Source organism: Chelonoidis abingdonii, chromosome 19 (genome assembly GCF_003597395.2).
Source record: "Chelonoidis abingdonii isolate Lonesome George chromosome 19, CheloAbing_2.0, whole genome shotgun sequence".
Classification (NCBI taxonomy): Eukaryota; Metazoa; Chordata; order Testudines; family Testudinidae; genus Chelonoidis; species Chelonoidis abingdonii.
Window position 1 is genome coordinate 40,486,896 of NC_133787.1, and position 17,793 is coordinate 40,504,688.

At 55.9% G+C, this 17,793-nt stretch overlaps 1 protein-coding gene across 1 annotated transcript in view; it reads left to right on the forward strand.

Moving 5' to 3' along the window:
• The window catches only part of LOC116819568 (B-cadherin), a 20,305-nt gene extending 3,056 nt beyond the window's left edge, over positions 1-17,249 (forward strand). The window contains exons 2-14 of the mRNA XM_032771417.2: positions 541-684; positions 1,257-1,412; positions 2,552-2,696; positions 3,512-3,687; positions 4,602-4,730; positions 5,572-5,757; positions 6,658-6,902; positions 8,809-8,951; positions 10,356-10,580; positions 11,439-11,663; positions 11,954-12,084; positions 13,013-13,156; positions 14,682-17,249. Coding sequence (XP_032627308.2) covers positions 541-684; positions 1,257-1,412; positions 2,552-2,696; positions 3,512-3,687; positions 4,602-4,730; positions 5,572-5,757; positions 6,658-6,902; positions 8,809-8,951; positions 10,356-10,580; positions 11,439-11,663; positions 11,954-12,084; positions 13,013-13,156; positions 14,682-14,894 — 2,262 coding nt within the window. The 3' untranslated portion in view covers positions 14,895-17,249. The remainder of the gene's footprint in view (positions 1-540; positions 685-1,256; positions 1,413-2,551; positions 2,697-3,511; positions 3,688-4,601; positions 4,731-5,571; positions 5,758-6,657; positions 6,903-8,808; positions 8,952-10,355; positions 10,581-11,438; positions 11,664-11,953; positions 12,085-13,012; positions 13,157-14,681) is intronic.
• Positions 17,250-17,793: the final 544 nt, after the last annotated feature.

The following is a 17,793-nucleotide window of genomic DNA, read 5'->3' on the forward strand; positions in this document are numbered from 1 at the left end:
CCCACGAAAGCTCATGCTCCAAAACGTCTGTTAGTCTATAAGGTGCCACAGGACTCTTTGCTGCTTTTACAGATCCAGACTAACACGGCTACCCCTCTGATACATAATCCCAACTGTACATATAAAACAATGGGGTCTAAACTGGCTGTTACCACTCAAGACAGAGATCCTGGAGTCACTGTGGATAGTTCTCTGAAAACATCAACTCAATGTGCAGCGGCAGTCGAAAGAGCTGGCAGCTGCTGCTCTGTATCTGGTCTGGGGCCTGTTACGTCCCTTGTGACAAAGTGCCATGCCCAGCTATAAAAGGGATAGGCAGAAGTTCCATGCAATTCCAGCCCAGCCCAGCCCAGCCCAGTGGTGAATTAGCAAGAGCTCGCAGCTAATGGCTCCTCAAGCCCTTCGCAGAAGGTGGAGAACCAGAGTCTGGATTTGTCTGTGTAACAGGTGTGGCTGGATTTTGGATGGTTTGTTAAAACCTCCAGCCGCCTTGTGTCTAATGCAGGGACCTCACTGTGAACCATGTCTCTCTCCCTGCAGGACTCCCCTGCCAATGCTCAGACAGACATACTCATCTTCCCAGAGTCCCATCCCAGCCGGAAGAGGCAGAAGAGAGACTGGGTCATCCCTCCAATCAACTGCCCTGAGAATGAGAGGGGGCCCTTCCCCAAGCAGCTGGTTCAGGTATGGGAGGCCTTTGGCACGGCGTCCCAGCGAGGTGCGGTGTGGCGAGTGTGTCACTGTTGGGGTGTAAGGAGGGGGGCTCTTTGGAGAGCCAGCAGTGGGGGATAGCTGGGAGAAGGCAGAGAGGGAGCGTGGAGAGATGGGCGGGTGGCATTTGTTTGGAAGAGCTCTTGGGATCTGACACTCTGGTTCCACTCAGCGCATCTAGCTGGGCTGAGGAGCCGTTTCATTGCCAGGGTCTCGTACACTAGCTTGCTGCCACAGGGTGCTGGGGGGAAGCATCCATCTGCGCCTGGATGGCTCCTCTGTCGGCGTTCACAAACAGAACCCACCCAAACCCTTTCTCTGCTACTGGGCTTGTGTGGCACCAAACCCGCCTTCCAGGCCTGTCCTCCTCTGCCGTATCCTCTAATGGGGTAAATGGGGGCAGGGGGTGCTGAGCAGGAGCCTGAATGCGGGGGGCAGCTTCTCGGGGACTGGAGGGGTTCTGGACAGATGGGGAGGGCAGCACAGGCTGGGGCGGGCCAAGTGCTCAGAATCCCCCGGATGACCCTCCTGTTCCCCGGCACCAGATAAAATCCAACAAGGACAAAGAGACCAAGGTTTTCTACAGCATCACGGGACAGGGCGCAGACACTCCCCCTGTGGGCGTCTTCATCATCGAAAGGGAGACGGGGCAGCTGAAGGTGACACAGCCGCTGGACAGAGAGGACATCAGCCACTACACGGTGAGTCCCTGGGTGCTGTGGATGGAGCAGGGGCATGTTCTCACGGTCTGATGGCCCCTGGAGCTTGGAGGTGGCTGGGAAGGAGCTGGAGGCTCCAGTGAACTGGGTTTCACTCCATTTCTTGTACTGCATGGTCCAGAGGGCAGCTGCCCTCTCCTCCCCCTCACGGCTTCTTCCTCAAGGCCCCAGCAGAGTAAGGCCAGAGAAGAGGTGCTGACCCCAGCTGGGCGCCGCCTTCTGCTCTGTGCCAGGCCCAGGTCATGTCAGCACTTGGCCCTGAGGTCTGGTTCTTTCCCTGAGGTGCTGAGAGCTGCAGCGGGAGCTGAGGGGCCCCAGGACTGGTGAGAATCAGGCCTAGAGCACACTGACAGCCCAGCACCATCTCGCTGCCTCAGCAGGGCCCCTGCTGCTTGGAGACACACTCAGCATGCGCCTCTCTTCTCGGAAAGCTTGGCTGGATGTCTTGTCACGGGCCCATGGGTCTCTGCTGGGCAGAGCGGGGCTAGTGGGTGGCTCCATGTCCATTACTGATGTTGGGTTTGGCACAGCAGGGCGGAGAAACCATAAACCCACACGGGTCAGGACAGCCCAGACTGGCCCCTCCCTGGGTAACAGGACCTCACTGTGCGTGGGCCAGCCAGTGATTATCCTCCGAGTGTGGAGGGGAGCTGGTGGGCCCTTGGAAGACTGTCTGGACCCTGGGCATAGGCTGAGCTGGGCACATCCCCCATGCTGGGTGTGTTCTGTGTGGCCTGCATGTGGACTCAGGACCCTAGTGGGGATGGTCAGCCAGAAGCTGCAGGTCGGGAATCGAAGGCAAGTCCCCTCTGGTTAAGCCAGCCAGGCTCAGGCTTGTTCTGCAGAGACGTGTGGAACGCCACGCACAAGCCAAGCATGGCCACTGCTTTCGGAGCCATGGCTGGGTTTGGCGGGCGCTGCTGGCTGCTTTCGGAGCCATGGCTGGGTTTGGCGGGCGCTGCTGGCTGCTTTCGGAGCCATGGCTGGGTTTGGCGGGCGCTGCTGGCTGCTTTCGGAGCCATGGCTGGGTTTGGCGGGCGCTGCTGGCTGCCCATGGCCAGGCAGCTGCAGGACTCGCAGGGTGGCTTGATGGTGCCTTACCCCCTGTGCTGGCTTTACAGCTCTTTTCCCATGCTGTGTCTGCAAATGGGGTGCCTGTGGAGGACCCCATGGAGATCATCATCACTGTGAGTGACCAGAACGACAACAAACCCCAGTTCACCCAGAACATCTTCACAGGCTCCATAGAAGAAGGAGCCAAGCCAGGTATGTGAGCAGAGCCTCTACTGGGGGGCTGAGACACACCAGTCATGAGATGTGGCTTTGGAGGGTTCCATCCAAGGAGAGGGGGGGAAAGAGAGGGAGAGAGAGAGAGAGAGAGACGGGGGCTGTTTGAGTGTTGGGTTAATTTTGCTTTGAAGAATTTAAATCCCAGAATAACCCAAAGGGGCTAAAATTTGCCCACTGAGCAGATGTGCCTTGTCCAGAGCGTGCTGCTCGTGCGGCTGGCTGGGTTTGGCGCAGGATCTCCCTCCCCTTCTAACCCATCAGTTCCTCCCCCCGATCCTGCAGGAGAGTCGGCATCTTGGGGTTGACCACTTGCCTCGCTACAGACCCCGCGGAGGGGACCAGTTACCTTCCCAGAAGGCTCTGGGGCTGGCAGGGAGCAGGCGCTCAGTGCAGATACCGCTGATGGGGTCGGTATGAGAACTGGAAGAGAACAGGGGAGCTAATTTAGTAACAGTAAATGTAACTCCAAATGGTGCTGTCTGTTTACCTGTGAGACGCTCCTAGGGCTCTAGTCTTTGTATCGCCCCAGTGAGATCGATGGCTCTGGGCCGACGTCTCAGCCTGCGCTGCCCCGAGGCGCTTACAGTCTTATTCCCCTTCTTGGTGGCTGCAGAGAGGAAGTGGTACACGTTAGGGATGGGAAATACCTGGTGGTTGATCTAGTCACCTTCCCCCATCTCTCTTGGCGGGCCGAGGGGGGATTGTTCCTGGCAGTACGTTCTGGAGAATCGTCTCCAATCTCATTTTGTCCTAGAACTATAAAAATAGTGTTACTCGAAACTCGTGCCCAGGTACCTCCGTGATGCAAGTGACAGCCACAGATGCAGACGACAGTGTAAACACCTACAATGGGGTCATTGCTTACTCCATCCTGCAGCAGATACCTGAACAACCCCACAGAGAGATGTTCACCATCAACTCGGAGACTGGCGTTATCAGTGTGATTGCAACTGGGCTGGATAGAGAGGTGAGTGCCGCAGCGTTGGGTCGGAGGCTCGTCCGTGTGTTATGTATGCACAGAGAGGATGGACGGCCATAGGTTCTGAAGGGAGAGCTCCACACTGATACGCATTCGGAGTGGCGGGCGCAATATGTGTCATGCTGCAGGACAGTTGGCAAACTTCCACTGTCTCTGTTTCTCTTGGGTGCTTGTGCCATGTTAGACCTCCCCTGCCCGGCCAACCTTCGGGCTGAGTGAATTGTGCTTGGCAGGGAGGAAGTGAGGGGTTTAACAGGCATCTCTGCAGCGCTAGAAACTGACCCCCCTGTGGGAGGCCCAATCGTTTGGCCATGTTTGGTTAATTCACCTAACTTCAAATCTCAGCCCCACGTTGGGTTGTGTAGAAATACGTTGTTGCTGAGCCTGAGCCCAGCAGGAGAGGTTGCACTGGGAACTCTACTGATCAAAGGAAACCCACTTTCTAACAAATACAAAGTGAAATTGACGTCATTGATTAATTGTCCAAGCCCAGATAGATGTGCAGAAACCCCCAAGCTTGTCACTGTAGATAAGCAAAGTGAATGCTTAAAATGCTCTCAGCTACCAATGTGAAGTACTGATTTTTAGTAGCGGGGACAATGACTGCTTGCCTGCTGAATTGTGAAGCAGGTTCCCTTACCTGTTAGTGCTGGGTTTCAGTGGATGAAACTCCTCAGAGAGGGCACCCGCAGCTAGAAGAGTGGTGCTGCTTGATAGCTGAGTTCAGGAGCTCTCACCTCCTGTTTCACCTGCTGGCTGCTCTGACAGCGATGAAACTAATCACAAAAAGTTCCCCCCAGAGGAAGAGAGGCAGGACCTGCCAAAGCCGTTCCCAGCTAGTATTGCAGCAGCCTGACATCTCCTCTGGGTGCTAACCCAAAAGTGACTTTTGTGGCTTGCAGGTGACCCCCAACTACACGCTGATTGTCCAGGCTGCCGACTTACAAGGCGAAGGCTTTACTACCTCAGCCACAGCAATGATTGAAGTCACAGACACCAACGATAATGCTCCAGTGTTTGATCCACTCACGGTAACGTAATCTCTCGCCTGCTTCGATCTCTGTTTCAACTACCTGGGTCGGGAGTTCCACTCCCAACATAGAGGATTACATTATCTACATCTATGCAAAGAGTTAATTAGATGCCTGACAAAACTGTCCAGTTATTAACCCCAGACTTGGTGAAGAATCAAAGGGGCAGAATTAGTCCATGGGGTTAGACAATCAAATTCTTCTGTGCCAAAAAAATTTGCCTCTAACTGGAAGTTGCCTGAACTTGCTTCCTTTAGGAACATTAGTGAAAGGCAAACATAACATCAACCTCAACGAAGTATTGCCAGCCACTGGGGGAGCTGGGGACTGTGTGTGTTCGTACCTGAGTGCTGAGAGCCAGATCCTAGCTCGGCATAGCCAGGTTGAAGCCAGTGACAATTGCTGATTTCCCCTAGCTGTGGATCCTGGCCCTGGGCATGTAGTTATGGAATAGCCACTGCAGCGACAGATGACATCTGTCACTGGAACGCTCAGTGCAACACTTTCCATCCCCGCCCCCAATGTATGGGCCCCCTTGAGGAGAGCGTAGCAGCTCTGGGTGCAGTGGCGCTTCCTGGAAATAGGTGCCACTTGTGACAGCAAGGCCCGTGATTCTGGCCCAGGATGTCCAGCTGGGGTTCCCTTTGGAGTCCAGCAGCTGAAGCAGTTGCACTCTGCCCCTGTGTGGATGGTTCGAGCCCCGCTGCAGAAGCCAGACACTTAGGCTTTATTGTTTTACAAATCGATGGGATTCTGGGGCTGTGAGAAGTGCTCCGGCAGCTGTGCAGTAACCAGCCAGTCAGAGTGGCGCCCTGCATCCAGCCTGTCCTTTCTATTGCAGTACCTAGCCACAGTGCCTGAGAACGAAGTGGGGGTGCTGGTTGACAGGCTGCATGTGACGGACAGGGATGAGCGGGGTTCTCCAGCCTGGCGGGCGAGGTATGAGATTGTGAGAGGGAACGAAGAGGGCTTTTTCACCATAACCACTGACCCCAACAACAACGACGGGCTCCTGAAAACTGCCCAGGTGAGTCATGCCCACCCAGCTCCTGGACCCCACCTTGATGTGACTGACTTCGAAAATGCTACAGGCTGGTGGGGACATCTCCCGGGGTCCTGGGCTGCACTGCTTCTCCCTTCTGCACGCACTCATGTTCACCCCAGGAATGTAAACCAGCCCGGCTCAGCCCCCTGTTCTCACTCTGCAGGAGCACGATCTCCAGCAGAGGGTGCCCTGGGGAGCTCCCATTTCAGGTCCCCAGAGCCCTGCTGTGTGCAAATCCTTCCCCAGGAAGGTACGGCTCTGTCTGGGGTCACAGGGGCTTACCCTCAGCCACCCAGGACCAACTCTACTGAGACTTACTCTTCGGAATCTCTTCCCAGCACTGCTTGGGGTGGGGTGGGGCGTGTCCGTCTGGCAGGACGGACTTGGGGCTTTAGGTTCCCAAATTTCTCCCTCCCTACTCCGGATCTGGTTAGGGGCTGTGGTCCTGCCATCAGGGGCAGAGCTCAGTGCACTGTGGAATGGCACCAAAGAGCAGGGAGGGAGCGTGGTCGAGGGATTAGACCAGGGGCCTGGGAGTTGAACAATCCTGCCACAGAATTCAGAGCTTCCTTATCCCTGTCAGTGTGGTGGGGAGGGTTCTCCCTCCCAGGAGGCTCAGGGGCAAGTGCGTGTGGAGCACTTGGGGGGTCTTGGATGGAAGGCACCCGGGGAAGGGCATAGCGTTCTCAAGGGACCTTCCCAAAGCGAGCCTACTGATGTTCCTCTGCACCAGATTAGTGTGTGTCCTTTCTCCAAGGGTAGGAAGAATAGCCTCCCAGCCGTTCAGAGCACTGCTCCTCACCGGGAATTCTCCCTGGCGTTAGCAGGGTTTATATTGTATCTCTCCTGGAAAGCTGACTCCTTCCTTTGCATTCTTTCCAGGGCCTGGATTTTGAGGTGCAAAAGCAGTTCATCCTCCTTGTTGCTGCAACAAACGACATTCCCTTCTCGGTGCCTCTCCCGACTTCCACAGCCACCGTCACTGTGAACGTTGAGGATGTGAACGAAGCCCCAGTCTTTGATCCGCCTATCAAAAGCGCAGTGGTCTCAGAGGACTTGCCTGTGGGACAGGAAGTCACCTCCTACACGGCCCGGGACCCAGATAAGAGCCAGATGCAGAAAATCACGTAAGGGCAGGAATGCTGCAGATAAGCCTTGACAGGCCCCAGGGATTGAGCTCACAGCAGCCACTTGATTTGTGCATCAGCTGCTCAGGCCACCCCAAATCAGTTCAGAAATGCTGCACGGCAAACACAGTGTGGCCTGTGCACGGCCTTTCTGTGTCCCATGGGCCCCAGGGAAAGCCAGGCAGTAAGGAGGTTCTAATTGTTGGCGAACTCCTCCTTCCTGCATCGGAAATCATCTCAAATCTGCTCTCTTGAAATAAAGGCAAATTCTCTGGGCAGATCAGTAGTACGATTGCCCTGCGAAAACTCAGACCCAAGTTTGCACGATCTACCTTCATGCTTGAAAACTGGGTAACTGGAAATATACTGAGCTGGCTGTTTGTCCAGCTAACCAAGCAGATCAGGGGCGCAGCTACGTGTGCAGCGCAGCCAAGCCGCCGGCAGCTCCAGGCCAGTCAAGCTGCTTCCTGGTGACACAAAGGCCTGGTCTGCGCTATGAGTTAGGTTGACGTTAAGACAGCTTACATCTAACTGTGTGAGTGTCTACACTAAAATGTAGCTCCCACCGATGTAAGTCACCCACTACGCCAACTTAATAACTCCACCTCCTTGAGAGGTGTAGTGCTTCGTCGATGTAGCTGTCACGGAGTCACCGGGCAATGCTCTGGAATTGCTCCCCACCAAGCCAGTCAGGACTTTGGGGAGCCTCCTCTCCCTTGGAGAAGACTTGTTCAGGGCAAGAAGCTCACACATCTTCCCCTCCTGGGTCTCTCCTTGGAGCATTCAGCATCCTCCGCCTCTCCGTGCGCTTCCCCCAGCGAGCCCACCCCAACAGGGTCCTGGGGAAGCCACAGGGTCCTGCACCCCCACTTCACAGTCAGACGTGACTCTCAGCCAGCCAGTAACACAGAGGTTTATTAGATGACAGGAACAAAAGTCGAAACGGAGCTTGTAGGTACAGCGATACCGGACCCTGGCGAGTCATTCTGGGGGAAGTGGGCGCAGATCCCGAGCGCCGGGTTGGAGCAGGACAGACCCTATTTCCGGGCAGGAGGCCTGATCCTTTGTCCCAACCTCAGCTGGCAGTTGCAGAGGAGGGGCAGCATCATTTGCTAGGAGACAGAGTGCCAGGCATTTAGGTGCACTGGCCCCTTCCTCTGCAGCAATCACACACCCTTATCCCACCACCTAGATACTTAAGAACTGCCTAGGGGACACTGAGGCACCAGCACAGTATTCCGAGAAAACATTAAGAACATTCCCAGTTCGTTATAGTAGCGTCCGTGTAGACACTGTGTCTGTTGGCTGTCAGCTCTGCCTGGGGCTCAAAGCCAGATCCCTGCCCCGGCAGCAGGGCTCCCAGCTGTCAGGCCCAGGGCAGCAGGGCTCCACGTGTCAGTGCCCCACTTAAGTGCTTCTGTCACTGACAGAAGGAGCAAGTGTGACGTGAAACAGCGCTTTAATGACTGCGCTGCCTGAATGTCGACTTCATAGTGTAGTGTAGGCACAGCCAACTCTACCCATCCACGCCTCTGTCCTGAGCTCTTCTCTTCAGTGCCTTTACGCTGTGTGCTCTTGGTACCTCTCTTCCTCTTTCACTGGCTGGAGGGCAAGGAACCAGCCCTTCTGGTCTGAATCGAGACAAGCTGCATTCCTGCCAGCAGTCTGCGAGAGAGAGGGAACCCTAGCAAGCACCTGAGAGCCCTCTGCAGGGTGGTGACCAGTCCTCCCCGTAAGCATGAAAGGGGCCGGTTGTTTATAGTTGCAAACCTAGTTTGCTAGATTTCAGCCTTAAACTCTCGCTGGCAAATTCATTTCACGCTTCCATAAGAGCATTGCCCACCTGCTCAGCCCCCACACCGCATGCTGGACCTTTCTCCTCATCCCTGCTTGCCCTCCTCTCCAGGTACAGCATGGGGAGTGACCCTGGAGGGTGGCTGGCTATTGACGCCGAAAATGGCATCATCACTGCAAAACTCCCTCTGGACAGGGAGTCAAGCTTTGTAGTGAACAACATCTACAAGGCCATAGTCCTAGCTGTCGACTCAGGTAAAGACATGTGGCTTCCTCTTGTTTCGGGCCCCTGTTCTCTGGCCTGTGTGATGGGTTGTAAGGCAGGGATTGCTCGTCACTCTCTGGCAGCCGTCCTGCCTTCACGCTGTGTTTGGATACAGATGCCCCTGGCTAGAGAAAAGAGTGAAAACCTCATCTTGTGCTTACGCAGCAGCTTTCCTCCCCCTCTTGTGCTGCTCCATGGAGTAGAGAGCAAATAGCTGCTACTCCCGCGCTGGGGAAAGTGGCGTACGAGCCCCTGGCTGCACCAGGGCCAGCTTTAGGCCTATTCCACCAATTCCCCCGAATCGGGCCCCGCGCCTCAGAGGGCCCCGCGGTCAGTGAGAATCCCTTCCCTGGCTAGAGGGGCCTTTTTACTTTTTACTTACCCGGCGGTGCTCCAGGTCCTCGGCACTTTGGCAGCGGTTACTTAGTCACTCCTTCCGGGGCCCCGTTGAAACTGTTCGAATTGGGCCCTGCACTTCCTAAAGCCGGCTCTGGTGCACTGTATAATATTCTGGGACAGGAACAGGAAAAACAGTGCCCAGTGGACACTGCTGGGGCAAAACGTAACTACCCAAGCTGGGAGGTGGCCAGGACACCAGGGCTAATGCCACAGGACATGGAATGGCCCCATGTGGTCTGCACTTTGCTTAGAGACAGAGATGGACTAAATTAAAGCTGTGGGAACGCTCACAAAAGCATGGCTCCGTTTAAGGCAGGGGTGGGCAAACTATAGCACAGGGGCCCCATCCAGCCCATCAGACCTTTTAATCTGCTGGGGAGCGGGGTCAGGGGCTTGCCCTGTTCCGCAGCTTCCAGAAGCACCGGCATGCCCCCGCTCCAGCTCCTATGCATAGGGGCAGCCGGGGGCTCCGCATGCTGCCCCTGCCCCAAGCGCCAGCTCTGCAGGTCCCACAGCCAAGGGAGGACAGGCTGCTGCTTCCGGGAGCTGCTTGAGGTTAAGTGCCACTCAGAGCCTGCACCCCTGACCTCCTCCTGCGCCCCATCCCCCTTCTCCTGCTCTGATCCCCCTCCTGCCCTCCGAACCCCTCGATCCCAGCCTGCAGCATCCTCCTGCATCCCAAACGCCTCATCTCCAGCCCCACCCCAGAGCCTACATCCCCAGCCAGAGCCCTCACCCCCTCCCGCACCCCAGCCCCAATTTCGTGGGCATTCATGGCCTGCCATACAATTTCCATACCCAAAAAATTTGTCCACTCCTGGTTTAAGGCCATCAGCCCAGCTCCCCCTCGGCCCCGGCCCATCTGATCACAAGGCTCTCCCCCAGCTGCCCATGCAGTGCTCCTACCCAGATGTGGGAAGAGGCTGGGAGGCAGCAGAGACGCGTGTGGGATTCTGGGGTCCCTTGCACTGAGCCATTGTGTCGCTCTCCCTTAGGGAGGCCATCGGCCACGGGCACGGGGACCTTGCTGCTGACCCTCGAGGATGTGAATGACAACGGGCCAGTGCCAGATCCGCGGGAATTTTACATCTGCAATCAGAACCCAATTGTCCAGTTGTTAAATATTGTGGATCCGGACCTTTCCCCGAACACCAGCCCCTTCAAGGTGGACCTGCTGCACGGCTCCGGCTCCAACTGGACAGCAACTATGAATGCCCAGAGTAAGGGGCTGGGCTGCTGTGCGCCCTTCTTGGCTTGTCCTGCTGCCAAGCGGGCTGTGCCCCTGCCCCAGGCTTCCAGAGCAGTCCGTTGCCGGGGGGAGCTACCCTGCGCTGGCGTTCCCACTTGGGCTGGTAGCTCAGGGGCTGTGGGGTAGAACTGGGCCCATCCGCTGGTTCTTTGTTGCTTTGTTTGACTTGTGAAAAGGCCAGTGGAGCCATAAGGCCTTTCAGGTATGCTTGTGCTCCCCCCAGCAGAGCAAGGGGCAGGGACCCCAGTCCCCTCTGGGGCCTGGTGCGTTCTCACTAACCTGCCCAGCTGCCGCTCCTCAGAAGGAGAATGAGAGTGCTCTGGAGCAGGCATGTGTCTGCTGGGCTGCTCTTCAGGTGCCAGCCAACCCTACTGGTTTCCTGAACCCACAGCGGGTAGCTGAGGATAGAGCCCCCTGTGAAGGACCCCTAAACGTTTGAAGGGTGAAGGGGGCTCAGGCTTCTCCACTCCTACTGGGCCTGCTGGTTGTAGCCAGTGGCAGCTCCACCCCTCTGATGCCCCCAACGCCAGTCACACTGCCAGCTGTAAGAGTTGCTAGCTTCCCCCCAATCTCTATGAACCCCAAGCTCCGTAAACCTCCCTGTGGGAGCTGGGCTTTGCAGACAGCCAGGACCTCCCAGTGGGGAGGCTGCTCTGCAGTGTCTGGCCATAGAGCTGGAGGGGCTGGCGGCTTTGGCCTCCCACCACACTGGGGTCCTGCAGCAGTGCTGATGTGGCATGCTCGGTGCTGAGACTGCCCGCCTCCGGGATCCCGTCACTGTCCCTGGAGCGTGTTTCTGACTCAAGCCCTGAATCCTGCTCTCCCCCAGGAGACAGCCTGGCCTTAAAACTTACCAAATACCTGGAGCCAGGAGAATACAGCATCATCCTGCAGCTGGTGGACAACCAGGGTAAAGCCCAGGTGACGACTGTCAAAGCCAGTGTGTGCGACTGTGACGGGGAAGCCAGGAACTGCGAGAAGAGAGCAGCCATCGCTGGCGGCCTGGGGATCCCGGCCATCCTGGGGATTCTGGGTGGAATCCTTGCCTTGCTGAGTGAGTACCGCGGGCAGAGCCCCTCACCTCGAGGAGAAACAAAGAGCCTCGCGCCCGTGCCAAGCGAGTTACTGTCGCAAAAGGCGTTAACCTCAGACTCACGGCAACTGCACTTGCTGTTGAAACGACTCCCCAGCAGAGCGTGCGCCATTGTCTGACAGCTCCCTGGCTGGAGCAGTGCAGTTGGGGACTGCTCCCACTGCTCTAGTGCCTGGCCTGGCGGTGCAGGCTGCTGGCCCCTCCTGGTGCTACAGCCAGATAAAGGCAATGCTTTCACTCCCTCTCTCTAGTCCTGCTGCTGCTGCTGCTGCTCTTCGTGCGGCGGAGGAAGGTGGTGAAGGAGCCCTTGCTGCTCCCCGAGGACGACACCCGGGACAACGTCTATCACTACGACGAGGAGGGCGGTGGGGAGGAAGACCAGGTGGGTGGAGTGCTGAAGCTGTTGCTTTAGGAAGGCCCCGCTCTCCCCTGCGTGCGGCTGGGGCTCTGAGCTGAATGTCTCCAGCCAGAGAGCATCGCAGGGACCTGCTCCAGACGCAGGCAGGGTGGGCTCTCTTGATGCCTTTCCCAGGCTCACAGCCAGGCTCATGTGGCCCGGCCAAGGTCACACAGAGGGTCAGTGGCACTGCTAAGCTCTGAAACCAGGATCCTCTTGATCCAGCCACTCGCTATGATGAGTGGCTCTGCCGGTATCCCACATCGCTCCACACGTGCAGATGCCGCCATCTCCCAGGGCCTTGGTCACCAGCTGCCTCTTCAGATCTCGGACACTCCCCATGTCAGCCCCTCCGCCGTGGGCCAGGCCGTTTGGACAGCCCGAGTGTGACGCTTGGCGTGTTGAGTGTGTGTGGCCGATGCACGGGGAGGCGAGGCCTGTGGAGCTGTGCTGCATCTCTGGGTTCAGTTCCCCAGTGTAGCCCTGACAACGCTGCCCTCGGCTTCTCGTGGCTGGTAACGTTGGATTTGCATGTGCTTTGAACACTGACATGAGCCACCTACAGAAAAGGAGGTGGAGGAGACATGAAAACCCACCTTGCCTTCAGTGCTCCTACCCCCGGCTCTCCCCACCACGGTCCAGTGTTGTCCTTCAGCTACCGCTTCCCTGCAGGCCTCGGTACAGAGCAGATCTCTGCCATGCCCCTGTGCAGGGCTGAGAGCGGGACACATCCCGAGGGAGGTGCTGCTGTGGGGTGACTGTGTAGTGGTGGGGGAGTTCCTGCTGTTGGGCCCTGCCTGAGGGCCCTCCCCACCCCCCTTTACAACCTTGCTTTGCCTGCGTCTCGCAGAACAGCCTGGCTTTCTCCTGCTTGTTTCCTTACATCCCACCTCCTCCTCCTCCTCCTCCGCAGGACTATGACCTGAGCCAGCTGCACCGCGGCCTGGATGCTCGGCCTGAGGTCACCCGCAACGACGTTGTCCCGACTCTCATGCCAGCCCCGCAATACCGGCCACGCCCCACCAACCCTGACGAGATCGGCAACTTCATCGATGAGGTGAGTGGGGCAGGCAGAGGAGTCGGTTACTCAGAGCTCTCTCTCTTAGCAAGGCTTCCTGTTGGCTCGGGCTGTGCAGCAGAATCCATTGCTGCAGGCTGGACTGTGTGAAAACCCTTCCTGAGACCCTGCACCATAATTCCTAAGGCTCCATCTCTGTGCCCAGTGGGGACACTAAAGTCAAAGATCCAGAGCGTGAAACTCACTGGGGCCAGGACATTCTCGGTGTCAGGCCCTGGCTAGGGAACTCTTTCCTGCAGCTCAGGCCTAGTCCCCTTCAGAGTGTGATGCACAGCACCCCTGCCTCCCCCCAAGTAGCAAAGGCAGAGAGGAGTCCAATTGCCATCCATTACAATGCTTGGAACTCAACATTTTAATTCTCTTGGTGACAGCTCTGGGATCCCCTCGCAGTACCAGGGTGCACCAGAGATATCTAAACACCTGGTCAGGACGGGCCCTGGAGGGCCAAGCCCACAGGGACAAAGGGAGGGGGAGATGGAACTTCTGCTGAGCGTCCTTGGGGAGCTTGGCTGCCTTGCTGGATTGCCCCTGCACACATCCCATGGAGGGACTCAGGTGCAATTCCCAGAAGACTGCCCAGATCATCATGGTAGTGTGGCCCTCTCGTTCCACATCTGCTTCTAACAGCTGTGAAATAGTTACGTGGCGATCTGTAAATCACCGTCCTGTCGCCTCGGGAATGGGGCAGAGCACTGCTCTCTTGGCTGTTATTTCAGGCTGCTTGCAGACGCCTGCCTGTCTGTCCCAAAGAGATATGTACCACTGGAGCTGCAGCAAAGCAAACCCCCAATTTACATGTGCTGCCCCAGTGTGATCTGGCACCTGCCGCAGTGTGGCCCTTAGCCCTGTTGTAAACTGGGATAAGTCGTACCCGCGTGCAGCGCATCTAGGAGCGACTCTAGGCATTTTGCCGCCCCAATCACGGCAGGCAGGCTGCCTTCGGTGGCTTGCCTGGGGAGGGTCCACCGCAGCCGCGGGACCAGTGGACTCTCCGCAGGCAAGCCGCCGAAGGCAGCCTGCCTGCCGCCCTCGCGGCGACCAGCAGAGCGCCCCCAGTGGCTTGCCGCTCCAAGCACGCGCTTGGCGTACTGGGGCCTGGAGCCGCCCTTGAGCGCATCTGCACTGGGGTGTGCACTGCTGTGAATACCCCCAGTGCAGAGAGGGCTCTGGGTTGTTCCCCCTGCACCTCTTCACAGTCAGCTCCTGTTGTAAAGGGTTCCTTTGTGGTCATGAGAGCTCGAGGTTTAAGTTTCTTCCAGTGAGAAGCCGAGTGTCTAGCATGAGATGCCTGCTCCTGTGGTTGCAGGGTGCCGGTGCAGGGGCTGCTAACTGCGCTGCAGGTACAGTGTGTGCAGGAAGGGCCGATTCTGGGACAGCAGAACTGTACTGCCCTTCCATTTAAAGTCTGTCTGAGACTCTCCTGAGGGCATCCCCCGAGTGGCACCTCTTGGCAGGGCGAAGCTGTTGCTCTAGCTCACAATTTAACGCTTCTCCCCACCCCTAGAACCTGAAGGCGGCCGACACTGACCCCACCGCCCCGCCGTATGACTCCCTGTTGGTGTTTGACTATGAGGGCAGCGGCTCCGAGGCGGCCTCACTCAGCTCCCTCAACTCCTCCGCCTCGGACCAGGACCAGGACTACGACTATCTGAACGACTGGGGTGGCCGCTTCAGGAAGCTGGCGGACATGTACGGCGGGGGCGAGGATGAGGAGTAGGTGCCGCCTGTGTGTTCGGGTTGCAGCCAGGCGACGTGTGAGAAATGTGTTGCAGCCCATTCGACACAGACCAGCAAGGTCGCTGCTCTTCCCGAGTGGGCTGGATGGCTGAAATTCCCTTTCCTTAGCAGACAATAGCACTACGTAAATCTGTCCTCCTCACAGTCCTGGCTCAGTTTCTTCAGCCCCCGTCGTTCAGCCGTGGATAGCCAGTGCTTTCCAGGTTAATGGGGGTGGGGGGAGGATTCTGTTTCGGGGGCATCCAGATTTTGGTCAACCAAGGGCCTTGGTGGCAGCCTGCCTGGAGTGCAAGGCTTCTCCACAGAACACACTGCACTTTGACGGCTTCACTGTAGGGGCTGTAAGTCCCATTGTGCTCAAGGCAGAGCAACGCACTCTGGGATCGACAGCCTCCACAGACTGACGGTTTCTAGGAGAGGGCAGACCTGGGCTGCTCTCTAGAAGCAGAAGCCACAGCCCAGTTCTGTTTCCTCTCGTGCAGCTGGGGAGCTCCTGGCTGCTGTTACTTCCCCCAGATAGCCAGGCCCTTCGAGTTCCCTGTGCCTACATGGGTGAGCACTCACATGCACCTGTTAAATGGCCTAGTCTTGCTGCTTTGCAGCACACTGGGCAAGAGGTGCCCGGAGAACACACTCATACCAGTCTGGTGCTGTGCAGCAATGTCTTTACCTGTCCTGCATCTCTTGCTGCAGGCTTCCCAGGACAGGGGCCTGCTAACTTCTGGGGGCTCCTGTCTTCCAGCGATGTCATTAAAAGGTAACTGTTTCCCTGGTGCTCTCAGAATACCTCATTCCAAATACAGGAAGCCTAGTGGGAAAGTCCCCTCCACCAGCGTGTGGGATTTGTTCGCGTTTTCACGCCACCCATTGTGTGGCTCGGTTCGTGTGCCTCTGGAGTGGGTGTGTTCTACAAAGTAGATTCTGAAGAGCAAGCGTGAAGTAGCCTTTCTCAGTAACTGTGGCGACTGGCTACCGCTGGGCCAGTCTGAAACACAGCCAAATTCCAGGGGATTTTGCCAGAGATACCGTATTTTTTATTGAATTTTCAGATGCCATTTATTTTTTATTATTATCGTTACCCTTAAACAAGAGCTGCACTTTGATACGTTCAGCACGGTGCCAAGCCAAAGACCAAAGATGAGGGTAGCCTTTTACTAAGCAATCAGTCACGGGAGATATGGGGCGAGCCCCCAGGAAATCCTCAGGGAACGGACAGCAGATTCACAGCCTTTCCTGGAGAGGAACCCCAGGACTCACTTAGGGAGCTCTACTGGCAAGTGCCAAATACCTTTGTATGCTGGTTTTAATTAATCCAGCTCGTCCCTGTCCGTGCGTTCATGTGCTCCGAAAGTAGTGATAATTTGTCTCTGTGCGCTGCAGTAATGACTTTCTATTTCTCTAAATAGAGTTCAGTCTTCCCCGCCCCCTATACTCTATCATGCACTCCTTACCCCTCCAAAAAGTCTGGGTTATAAATCAACTCTTAAGTAAAGCGCTGTGGAGTCCCTCCTCTCCCCAGTGCAGCATAGGGCTGTCGTCTGTCCTCTGCCAACTGGAGGTGTGACTGAGGAAGTGTCACAGGACTAGTGCCTCGTACACTTGGGGCTCTGTATAAATAAATGCAACGTCTAAAGCCTGATTCTCAACCAGTTTGATGCTGTATTTTTGTCTAAAGTTGTTCATTCATATGAATAGGGGGGAGAGGATCTATAAAATTACCAGCCAATACCATGCCATGTTCTTTTCACATAGTATTTAGCAGGATGTCTTCTTTGATTTAATAGCTATAGGCCAACTTACATTTTTCCGTTGTGACTACTTCCTTTAGTGCGTTGTCTAATCTCTAATGTATGCAGTGGAATTACTGTGCAATGGAGCTTTTAAAAAAACAAAACAAAATTTCTTTATTTGGTTTCTAAACTGTTTATTTGGCTGCCTTAATACTTTGTACCTTTCTGTGACGGGAAATGGTGGGATCCAAAGGAAGCTCACAGAACAGCAATAGCTTTGTGTTAATCTGATGTTTTTACAATATTTTAATAAATTTGTTTTTAAAAAAGACTTCTCTTTTAATGTTAAGGCTAAAAGTCTCTGCACGGGTTTTGCTGCCTTTAGCTCATTGTGCTGATCCTCTAGAACAGTGGTTCTCAAACTCTTTTTTTTCCACAGACCACTTGAAAATTGCTGAGGGTCTCAATGGACCATTAATGATCTTTCCAAATGTTGTTTGTACTGTGCGCTAACTATTGTAAAGCGTTTTGGATAAAAGCACTATATTAAAAATTAATTCAATTTTTTTGGTTCTACAAATAAAAGCACACAATTCATATTTTAATATCAGTAGTCTTACCTTTCTAATGCGTTGGATGTGCTCTCTCTCCCTGCTGCAGCAGCCCCCGAGCTGGGGCTGGGAAGGATGGGGGGTCTCTCGCCCTCACTGCGGTAGCCCCTGAGATGGGGCTGGGAAGGAGGGGGCGGTCTCTCTCCCCAATAGGGTGACCAAATGTCCTGATTTTTATAGGGACAGTCCCACTTTTTGGGTCTCTTTCTTATATAGGCTTCTATTACCCCCCTCCCATGTGTCCTGATTTTTCACATTTGCTGTCTGGTCACCCTACTCCCGCACTGGGGCAACCCCTGAGCTGGGGCTGGGAAGAAGCGGGGGTCTCTCCCTCTGTGGCAGCCCCTGAGCTGGGGCTGGGAAGGAGGGGTAGGGTCTCCCTGCCCGACACAGCCCTGGAGCAGGGGAAAGTCACCTTTCTCTCTGGCTGCTGCAGCCCTGCTCATCCCAAATTCCCCCCACTCCCTCTTCTCACCCCAATGCCCCCTCCCACATACCCCTTATTCCCCCCAAGGCCACCACCTCACTTTACAACTGT